At 36.8% G+C, this 12,052-nt stretch overlaps 1 protein-coding gene across 1 annotated transcript; it reads left to right on the top strand.

Annotated features, from left to right (window-relative positions):
• The first annotated feature begins 1,073 nt into the window (after positions 1 to 1,073).
• On the top strand, positions 1,074 to 2,764 carry LOC146929790 (uncharacterized). Its single transcript, XM_085701535.1, has one exon. The coding sequence runs from the start codon at positions 1,323 to 1,325 to the stop codon at positions 2,568 to 2,570; it is 1,248 nt and encodes a 415-aa protein (XP_085557661.1). The 5' UTR covers positions 1,074 to 1,322; the 3' UTR covers positions 2,571 to 2,764.
• Positions 2,765 to 12,052: the final 9,288 nt, after the last annotated feature.

Below are 12,052 nucleotides of genomic sequence, written 5' to 3'. Positions count from 1 at the left end.
GGAGCGCTATTTCTTCAGGAGCAGCTTGACTTCAGGAGCGCTTTGCCTTCAGAATCATCTAAGCTTCATTTTCTTTTGCTCTTTATTTGCTCATTCAGAACCAATGATGATGTAACTTTATAATTATGGTCCTGTACACTTGAACAAATATTAGCTAGTCCAATTTACAATTTTTAATACCTTGTTATCATCAAAACTCTTTAAGGTTCATTGTTAAACACATTTTGTTCCAACAGTTTCTATTTAGGAAAATATTTGGTATGAATGTAAAAGAGAAATATATGAGATAGTGTTGCCATAGGTTGGTGATTTAATATGAAAATAGATATAAAAATAAAATAATATGTATAAATTTTAAGTGGAGGATATTTTATTTTGATTTTAAAAAGAGTTTTTGAATATGTTAAGTCATTGTTTTTTTTTTTTTCGTTATTTGGATTACTTTTTTTTTTTGAAACAGCTATTCGGATTACTGTTAAGTCATTGTTTTGGTAGTTCAAAGTAGCAGATCGAATTTAATTCTACGCAGAGAAGTAGTTTGGTTGATAATGATTCGTCGGTAGAGTTGACCAAATTATTTCCGAGTCATCATGTGCCAGCCTGGACTTCGTTACCATCATTATCGGAAGGAAGAAAGAACGCAAAAACTTAACCCTAGAGGCTAAGATTTAGAAGAGTACTGTAAACTTTGTTAAAAAAAATAAAAAGGTGCCGTAAACTTTTATAAAAATAAAATAACTCCCAAAGCGCACCATGTACACGAATCAACACTCCACTGCACTAACATTGGTAGGGACAAAGGGGAAAAAAAACACCACCCATAAAACTAAACCAAAACCACCGTAAACACATTTTTCAGACTTTTGTCTATGTGCATGTTTTCACTATTATAGTCCCAACATGCAATGTTTCATTTGACTAAAAAAAAAGGCTGGTTATATTTCAACAGATGTAAAAAAAGAGGCGGTGGCATTAATGTTAGTCTAGGTTCTGCCAGTATTCAACATTTGCTTACACATAAATCACATATGAATGATCTTAACATTATCAGAACGAAAAAGAAACAAAAAAATAAGAAAACATGATGAGTAAGAGTAATGCTACAAGCATACCACATGCAACCAAAGTCCACGTTGGACTTTGACTTACATTATTGTTCCACTAGTTTTCGTTTAATGCTTCCCGCTACTCCCCCAACGGTTCACAACACGCAGTATTTAATATACACTGATATTGGACGAAGCCTATAAAAGCACAATGATCAATCCACTACAGCAGCAAAGTGCAAGAAGAAACAAGTACACATAGTGTTTCATTTCTATATGGCATTTATTGGTTTCCACGGGAAATGGCTTTCTTTGAGTGTTCTTGTTCTCTTCATTGTTGTTGATCTTAGTATGTTCACTCTTGGTGATCACAAGCTTGACCAAGAAAGGTTTGGAGATGATGATTGCCGATTTAGACGTGGACCTCGCTGTAGAGGTTGGGGTGGTCGCCGTGGTGGGGGTGGTTTTGGAGGTGGAGGTGGAAGAGGAGGAGGCTTTGGTGGTGGTGGAGGACTTGGAGGAGGTGGTGGTTCTGGAGGAGGTCTTGGGGGTGGTGGTGGCTTAGGAGGTGGTGGAGGTTTAGGTGGCGGGGGAGGAGGAGGTAGTGGTGGTGGAGGTGGATTGGGTGGTGGCTCAGGACAAGGTGGAGGATTTGGTGCCGGTGGAGGTGTAGGTGGTGGAGCTGGAGGAGGCCTTGGTGGTGGTGGTGGAGGAGGAAGTGGCGGTGGGGGTGGATTAGGCGGTGGCTCAGGACAAGGTGGAGGTTTTGGTGCTGGTGGAGGTGTAGGAGGTGGAGCTGGTGGTGGTGGAGGTTTAGGTGGTGGTGGTGGAGGAGGTAGTGGAGGTGGAGGTGGAGTAGGTGGTGGTTCAGGACACGGTGGAGGATTTGGTGCTGGAGGAGGTGTAGGTGGTGGAGCTGGAGGAGGCATTGGTGGTGGTGGAGGTGGCGGTAGTGGCGGTGGAGGTGGAGTGGGTGGTGGCTCAGGACAGGGTGGAGGATTTGGTGCTGGTGGAGGTGTAGGTGGTGGAGCTGGAGGGGGCATTGGTGGTGGTGGAGGAGGAGGTAGTGGTGGTGGAGGTGGAGTAGGCGGTGGCTCAGGACATGGTGAAGGATTTGGTGCTGGTGGAGGTGTAGGTGGTGGAGCTGGAGGAGGCATTGCTGGTGGTGGCGGTGGAGGAGGAGGTGGTGGTGGTGGCTCGAATGGTGGCTCAGGGCACGGGGGAGGGTTTGGAGCTGGTGTTGGCGGAGGTGCAGGAGGTGTCGGTGGAGGAGGTGGTGGAGGCGGTGGCGGTGGAGGTGGTGGAGGAGCAGGCGGAGGTTCAGGACATGGTGGAGGCTTTGGTGCAGGTGGTGGTGTAGGAAGTGGAAGTGGAGCAGGTATAGGTGGTGGTCGTGGAGGTGGAGGAGGAATTGGCATAGGAATTGGTATTGGAATTGGGGTTGGTGTAGGAGCTGGAGCTGGCCAAGGATCTGGTACCGGCATTGGTTCTGGTAGTGGTGGAGGAGGTGGTGCTAAACATTAAACATTGATGCATGATCGAAGCTATGTGACTTTACCCAAAATATTTACAATTTTCAATGTACGTACCTCAAAATGAGTTGTTCATGTGCAATAGCAAGTCTTTTACGTGATTACTTTCATATATTATTTGATTGATCAGTTTAAAGTTTGTAAAACTTTTATCACGATTAATGAAGATTTTGGATTCTTGTAGTATTTGTTTGTACTGTGAATGTGACCATAAATTACACAAAACATTATTTTGTACTTTAACATCTTATGTCTTTTTTTACACTCTTCAAATTAATAATTCATTTTTACTAAAAATATCTTCTTTTTGTGTGCGTAAACGTAACTATTCTTTACGTGTATACGCAAAAGAAAAATATTATAAATATTTATAGAGATATAAATTCATAAGCAATGTAATATAATTATCATTGAGACATAGCTTAGAGATTACAAAATCTATATTGTTTTTGCTTAAAAAAATTATACTATTTCTGATTTGAACAGGGTTGAGGTTCACTTTGGTTAGACTCATGTATGATTCAAGATTCAAATAGAAGATTATATCATATGATGGACATGCCCTAAATCCAATGTATAATGGTCTAGGCCAACAAATTTTGACCGTCCAGTTTGGATCCAATGTCAGAAGACCATCCATATGGTCACACCTGTCCAGGTGACAGATGTCCCTTGTTGAAGGCTTGACAGTCAAAACCCTACTTATCCACTATAGATACTCATGCTTAGCATTCACGTAACACACTTCTTACCCTATTTTTAGTCGCACTCTCTCTTGAACCCCTTACTGACTTAGGCATTGGAGCACGTGTAGATACACATCGAAAAACTCAAATCCTTATACACAACGGATCTCAACCCAATAAATCATCTTCCTAAGTCCAACCAAATCGATTTCATATCAAGAAATAGAAGACACCTTAATATATGAAGATTATAATTTTTCTCTATGTCTCTTCGTATTTTGAATAGGCTATAACTTTTTTATTTTCAACAATATTATCAAATACATCATTGTCTATATCAAAAACTCCTTTATTCTATTGTAAGAGCTATGGGGAAAAAAAAATATTATGCTTAAATTCACACGTAAATATTCAACTGGACAGGCTATATGTTTTCTATTTTCCACCAACATTTTTTGAAAGAGCGCTATTCCTTGTCTAAATTAGCAAATTGTTCTCTAAAAGAAGCATCTTCAAGTCGATGGTCACGTGACCTAGTTGCCATAGGAAAAACTAACGTTAACTTCACAAGTAAATATATTAGTATTGAATAAACAATATGTTTTCTAATTTTTATCAACATTTATGAAAGATCACTAATCCAATCTAATTAAAAAGTTGTTCACTAGAACGGAAATCCATGACATACTTTATAGTTGATGGTTAAATCTCATAAGCACTACAAAAGAAAATTGTGATGGATAAAATGGAGCCAAATTGATCAACTTCTCTGTTGCAGTTTCTATAGAAAAAGAAATGCTAAGTTCAAAAGTAATTGTATACTATTGAATAAGTAATATGTTTTTTTATCTACCAAAAAAATTTGTTTTTTGTTTTTTTGTTTCTACCAACACTTTAGAAAGATCTCTTATCTCATCTAAATAAGAAAGTTATTCAATTGGAACGAACATCCTGTGAGACAGTGATGGATCCATAAATTTTTACTTGCGGGGCAAGATTTTATATGATAAATATAAATACAAAATTTTTAACAATGGAAAATTGATAAAATAATAACATTATTATCATTGAGCAAAACACTTGACATTATAAACACTATAGTGTTTTATATTGGACAAATTAAAGACTCATTGGCATCTACAAATTAAAATTGTTATTTACGTGTCTTTATATTTAAAAAGTATGGTAAAAATCATTTAAAATTTCATCTCAAATGCATTTTCACATTTGATTTTATAAAATTCATAAAAATTACTTTTTTTATAGTATAAATTTTCATTTATTGGGGACAATCTATTATTTCAAGAGGCGGCAATAGCTAAAACATCAAAGATTTAACAAATAATATAGAAAAAGTAGTGGGGGCAATTGCCCCCAATTTCCTCTATGTACATTCGTGCCTGCTGTGAGAACCGAATTGGTTTGAATATATGACACCTTAGATTTTGATGATAACATAACAAGCAAAGCAATTGAACGTCATTATTTCATGTTCTATTTGCCAAGGAACAATTTGTCTACTAACGTGTGTTCAAGTGTGCATGATATTAGAAGCACATTACTCGTTAGAGTATGAACACAAAGTGAATGATTTTCAATCTCAAAACAAGTTGATCAAGCATATCCTCTCGGTCAACTCAAAGTCAACAAGAAGCTATAAACATCATTGGTGCCCGAGTGTAACTATATTCATCAGCACAAAAGGAAATCAACAAAATTGTCTAAATCAAACGATCCTCTGGATTGCCTAAACGCAACAACACCAACATCAATCATATGGCCTCACCAAAAGGAAATCATATGTGTAGCAACACTAATCAATTTATCATCTTAATTGAACTAAAGATCAAGGATGTAACGCTTATCATCTGGAAGATCTTCTAAAGTAAAATGGTGTGAATCTCTAAAACGTCATTCATCGTGAAGAGTTCACTATCAAACAAACGAAGACAATAGTCATAAAGTACAATGTAGTACATCTCATCCAATGACTCTTTTTGTTACCAATTTTATCTTTTTATCCAACGTCTCTTTTACAACCGATAATACTCTCTTCATTATGAAAGATAAACTATTCATGACATTGAGATTGTCAAAGTGCTCTAAGCTATCAAAGCCATTATCTCCCTTTAGCAGAACCTCCATGAAATTTGAAGAAGTAAGATCAGTGTGTAGTTGTCACAACACCATAATTAGGATCATGAGTTAGGAACTTAATGAAAATCCTCTCAAAAGAGAGAAATCTAGATCATAAGTAGTCTAAAGTACACATTAAATGATATAGGATTTCGATTATATTATCCTATTTTAGAGAGTTACAATCCTAAAAATAAATTTGTATAAAACATATACAAACTCAACAAAACTCATGTATCCTGCCTAATAGTGACAACCCTTTGTAATATTATGGAGACTAAATACACCCAGGGATAGTCTGAAGAGACTATAAACTGTTTGGATCTCATAGGTGTGAGAAGACGGAGTAGACTAGTCTAAGTCGTTGTCATTGTTAGGTAACGCAATATGGTTGGTTCACCATGTAATTGATGAGAGTAATGGATTTAGAAAACATTAATGTTTCATGAAATCTCCTGGTGGATACTTTAAGTAAACCAATCATGGGTTATAGTGAAGGAAGTCTCTTTTGTGGATATGGAAAAGTTACTCTAGATAGGATGGATTGGACTAGTCATCATGTAGATGGTGAACTATTATAAAACATATTATGGCATTCTCTCTCTCTCTCTCTCTCTCTCTCTCTCTCTAGCTCTCTCTGTAACACCCTCGAACCCTACAAGCAATATTTAATGCTAATAAACAATTATTTCAAAAGGATTCAAGATGACATGTCATCAAAACTCAAAAATATGCAGAATTCAGTTTTCATAAATCTCGCAGCGGAATAGAAACAATATCTCAAAACATTTCGGATAATCCATAATCTAACAACATGTCTCAATTTTAAAAAAAAATACATCAACAACAAAGTACTCAACATAATCCGAAAGTAAATAAAAATAAATCTCCCTACACATCCTAATCATAGCCTAGACTAGACTTCAAAGCAAGAAGAAAACGAGGAAGTGACAAGCTAAGCCTCAGGTACTCACGCCATCTCAAGCGTCCTGATCCTGCACGTCTACACCATTTTTCAATGGTGAGGCGGTTAACCAAATAACCATTGGGGGTAAGATAACAATCACATAAAGAGATATAAGCACAAATATCATTCTAGGATTTCAAGTATCATGCATATACATACATATCCATCATATTCATCATTCCTAGAATATACACATGTTATCTTAATTTAATTATAGCACCTCAAGTTATAATACGACCTCATAAGTCAAACAAACATTACCATAATCATCACATCATTCACAATTCAACAACATCACCTCAAGTGTACAAGAATCACCAAGAAAATACCACTTTTGGTTTCACGACTGAACATTTAATTCTTTTCAAAAGAAAGTGGAAAAAGGTTCAAATACCACATTTTTAGGGATTAAGGGTTCGGGGGTTGGTTATATTTAGGGAAGGTGTTAAGCACCCTAAATATTCGTAGTATTCTACGAGAACCTCTTGATTTTATTTAACTTTTGTGCTATAAACTTGCTTGCTTTAAAAAATGGAATTTGAAATGATAAAAGAAAAGAGAGACCTAATTTATCTACATTTTTATTGATTTGGAAGGACGCGTGTCCTATGCCTACGTACCCGTGAGGGATCAAAACCTCGTAGTTCGGGGTAGAAATTGACGTTTGATTGGTTTTGTGTTTTTTAAATGGATTTTGAAAAAGGTTTTAAAATGAAAAGCCAAATGGCAAATTGGAATTTGTTTGTGTTTTTTTTTTAATATTGAAAGCAAGATCACTCAAAGTAACATTACATTGATTGATGTTTGACTAATAAAAAAAAAGAACGATCGCTTGATCGAAAAATCAAGGTTTGCTATGAAAATATTTTTGTGATTTTGATGCAAAAAAGGGTTTTTTATTATTGTGCTTGACAAGAGTTTCATCTTGCTCCTACGTATCTCCAGGTGCTATGGAGAAATCAAAGCTACGTAGTTCTAGGTAGAAATTAAAGCTGAGGTCGAGCAAGACAAGTTCAACCTCTAGAAATTAAAACTGAGGTTGAGCAAGACAAGCTCAACCTCTAGAAATTAAAGCTGAGGTTGAGCAAGACAAGCTCAACCTCTAGAAATTAAAGCTGAGGTTGAGCAAGACAAGCTCAATCTCTATAAATTAAAGCTGAGGTCGAGCAAGACAACCTCAAGATTTTTGAAAAAGTTAGAGTTAAGCCTGGATCTAAGAAATGAAATACTACCTTTTCTTGAAAATGGCTTCTGCTGTGACTGGCTTTGTGTAGGTTTCAAATCAGCTTGGTGGACTTGGATAGAGTTGTGATGCGGTTTGGTTTAGGGTGTGATGGGTTATGGATTTTGGTTGCTTTGGTACCGTATTCTGTGACTGGTTTGGTGTCTGAGATTTGGGTTTTATGATGTTTGATTCTTCTGGCTCTTTTGAATGATTTTATTGCTTGATTGTATGCTTGAGAGTGTACTTCCAATTCTCTTTTTTTTTTCCTCTTTCTTTGTTGAGAGAAAGCTTCTATTTATAGCCAACCTTCATCCTTAAACATCTGCAGCTGTTCATCCTTGTGTAGAGATCCTTGCTGTTGATAGGAATTGCAAAACTGCCATTGTCTCATACTTTTGTACACTGAGCTTGAGCTTGTCAGCCTCGACCTCAGCATTTAACACTAAGAGCTTGAGCTTGTCTTGGACCAGGAGCGTGTGTGAACAGTGAAAAGTACATGAACAGTAAAAATATCTTATCTTTTTACAGCTGTTTCATGCTTGTTCTCCAAGATGCATTGTTGTTAATGTCCTTGCATTTCTTAGCCACTAAGACACCATTATTTAATTATTTTAGCATACTTGGTCACCAAGTCTTGTTTTTTTTAAGATATTTTGCTTGCTTGCTCATCAAGATTCATCTTTAGAGCTTGAGCATGATCACAATGCTCATGAGAGCTGGAGCATAAACACAATGTTCATGAGAGCTTGAGCATAAACACAATGTTCATGAGAGCTTGAGCATTAAAGAGAGTACATTAACAGGCAAAAATACTTCGGGCCAAAAGACAAATGAAATGGGATCTTAAGTCAAAAATTGGGGTATGACAGATGCCCCTATTTAAGTTTCTTCGTCACGGGGTTTAAAATTTTTTTTTTTAAATCAACGGGTCGAAGAGACTTAAATACTAAGTACACCAATTTTGACCAGTTGAAATGCTGAGAATGCAATGCTTATATGAATGATATGAGTGCGTGCAAATGCCATTACGAATGCAACAAGTGGCAAACATATGTTGACTGAGAGACAAATTGATAGTTATCACTGGGGAGGAATAGAGCTTGTCGATTACCAACAGCCGTGGTAAAAGACGGAAATACAGAAACAAATGCTTGTCTATTACCAACAGCCCGTGGTAAAAAGACGAAAATACAGAAAAAAAATGTTTGTCTATTACCAACAGCCCGTGGTAAAAAGACGAGAATACATAAATAAATGCTTGTCTAATACCAACAGCCCGTGGTAAAAAGACAGAAATACAGAAATAAATGCTTGTCTATTACCAACAGCACGTGGTAAAGAGACGGAAATACAGAAATAAATGCTAGTCTAATACCAACAGCCCGTGGTAAAAAGACGGAAATACGGAAATAAATGCTTGCCAATTACCAACAGTCGTGGTAAAAGACGAAAACGCAGAAGATAAAGTTTGTCAATTACCAACAGCCGTGGTAAAAGACGGGAACGCAGAAGATAAAGCTTGTCAATTACCAACTGCAGTGGTAAAAGACGGGAATACAGGAGATAAAGCATGTCTATTACCAACTGCCGTGGTAAAGACGGGAATACGGGAAATAAAGCTTGTCTATTACCAACTGCCGTGGTAAAGATGAGAATACGGGAAATAAAGCTTGTCTATTACCAACTGCCGTGGTAAAGATGAGAATACGGGAAATAAAGCTTGGTAAAGTGATTATTTGATGGGATGGGACCTGCCACTTGAATACAAATTGATTGGTGACATTTATGAATTAGACACTTTGGGGATGACCCTTTTTTTTTTATACATTGGAGTAAAACAACATGAAGATAATGCAACTATGTATGGATGATATGAGTGCTATGTATGCATGAATGAATGTATGCGTATGAGACTCGTATGACAGTATAACGGTAAGACTGTTGAGACAAGATTGGGCAGGTCCAAAGAAAGCGGCCCGACAGCATGTTACAAGCTTCCCACACTCTTCATTGGGGAATAACATCACTTGGGGATGAATTATACATCGTTGGGGTAAAGCCCTTCAAACAAATCACTGGCAGAAGTTGCCATTAATCAACCCAGCATAAAGTGCATTCTTTCATTTGGTCCACCTGAGATGTGATGCCCCTGTCTTTGTTTTTTTTTTCATTCATTTTTTTTCTCGAAATCCCTAATTTTTGCCTAGATCTCCCTTTCGGGTTTTCGATCCACCGGGACGCTCATTTTTGCCTAAGTCGCTTTTACAGGTTTTCGACTTAGCGAGCTCTTTTTTTTTGTATTTTTTTTTTTGACAGAGGTCATCTCACAACTTTTGGTCATGCTTACCTTGTAGAGTTTAACTGTCCTTGAGACTGATGCTGATGTATGTTTCACCTACTCATAAGTTCAAAGAAAATGTACATGTTTATGCATTTTAAAAGACATGAAAAAGTTTTTAAAATATTTTTTTTTTTTGCTTTAAGTATAATCATCAAAAATAGAAGAAAATTTTGTAAACAAAATGGATGAGAATTTCAAATAAATGGGCACAAGCTCAAATTAGATGTAATGGAATGGTAGCCTGCCAAAAGGCGTGACTCCATGGATTTTAAAAAGTTTGGAAAATGGTAATTATAAAGGGAAAGGTACATTGAACACAATAACCACTATTCTCCCTGAAAACTTTGAATTCCACTGTTCCGAGTCATTGATTTGCAGATGCTTCATATGGGAGATCCTTTTGACAGTTGAAATGCCTCAAGTGGATTGTGCTGACTAATGCAGTTACTTTGTCATGATCCTTAACTTTTGCATAGATCGCCCTTGCGGGTTTTCAATCTATCAGGATGATCATTTTTGTTCATGTCTCTAACTTTTGCATAGACCGCCCTTTCAGGTTTTCAGTCCATCGAGACGCTCTTTTTTTTTTGCCTAAGTCGCCTTTTCAGGTTTGCGACTCATCGAGCTTTCATTTTTTTTCTTTTTTTTTTTTGACAAAGTATTTCTGGACTGCATCGGTATTCATAGGACGTGCAAGTTTGCTACCATTCATTGTGAATTGGCATCCATTTGCCCCTGGAATCGGGTAATATATTTTTTAGCACCAAGCCACTTTCTTGACATTCGCGGGGACAAACTTTCTTTGTCGCATACTTGCTTTATCCTTTTGGTATAAATGTCCAAGACATACGGCGGTAATACTTTTAAATCTTTTCATTGGAACTTCCGTTGTCGGGAATTTGACTTCCATGAGAAGCACTGCCTTTGTATACTGAGGGATGGAGGGGGATTGCCCCTGTTGAAGTGTGTACTGAAGTACAATACCCATGCAAGGCAAATTGTAGCATCTCGTGCCAGTTTTTGTACATGAAAGTCCTCTTCTGGACAATCTTTCTTGATATTTGTAGCTTCGATGGCCAAGCTGCCCCAGTAGGCGGTATATCTTATTGGGAACTTCTTCATCATCCTCCTCTTTAGCCTTGGGTATGAGGAACTCAGAGTCGAGAGAGAGTGCATGGTTTAAGTGTTCAACGGGTTTAAAAATGCATGATTTGATTATTGATATAAACATTATGATTATGCAGATATGTGGAAACGATTTAAAGAAAAAGATTTTTTTTTTGGTTTTTTTGTATTACCATTTTTCCAGAAAAAGCACAAAAAATAAAAACAAAGTCGGGATCAAAGCGACTTTTCATTAATGATGAAAATACATAAAGCAAAAAGCCCTAAATAAGTTCACTTTCGTTTTGGGTGGGACGAGAGGATTTTTTTTTGAAAAACACAAAGCAACAAACAAACATATTATTTTGAACAAATGAGTAGTAGAAATAAATACCAGCAAAGACCCAATTGCAGTTAAACATTCCAGGTACCACCCGAAGCTCATGGACCTTTTGCTCAAGCTGATCCATCTTTTGCGTTTGTATGAGTGTTTGCATATGCGAGCCGAACTTGAATAAAGACATCAGACCACTTTACTGATGGATTGACCGTATGTAGATAGAGACAAAGTATGAGACACGGACTAGAAACTATGAATGCACATGATGTATGAAATGCATATGCAAAAAATGTACAATTTTTTTGTTATCAAAGGATTTGTCAAGGTGAATTGTAAACATCGCAGATGAACATGATTTCATTTGAAAATTTGTAAAGATATTTGCAATCGGTTCTATTTTCAAAAGATAAGAACGAAACCAAGGAAGAAGTTCTTAACAAAAGCCAAAAGCTTAGTTAAGATTTTAAAGTTTGTATTTCTTGGTGTTCCTCTTTACAAGGTGGAATATCTCTGATGTTTACAAAAATTTATCTAAATCATTCGATGTTTTGATGAGAAAAGTTTTGTAATGCATGTATGCATGTATGCATGATTATGCTACACAAATAGTGAAAATGTGGTGAGGTTTAAGTCCATATGTTGGAGCCAAGGATAACAACGCCATTTGGTAAGGAC

Source organism: Medicago sativa, chromosome 4 (assembly GCF_051527215.1).
Source record: "Medicago sativa cultivar Bolivia chromosome 4, Bolivia_mono, whole genome shotgun sequence".
NCBI classification, from domain to species: Eukaryota; Viridiplantae; Streptophyta; class Magnoliopsida; order Fabales; family Fabaceae; genus Medicago; species Medicago sativa.
Note: the sequence above shows the minus strand (reverse complement) of the source record. Positions and strands in the feature narration are given on the sequence as shown.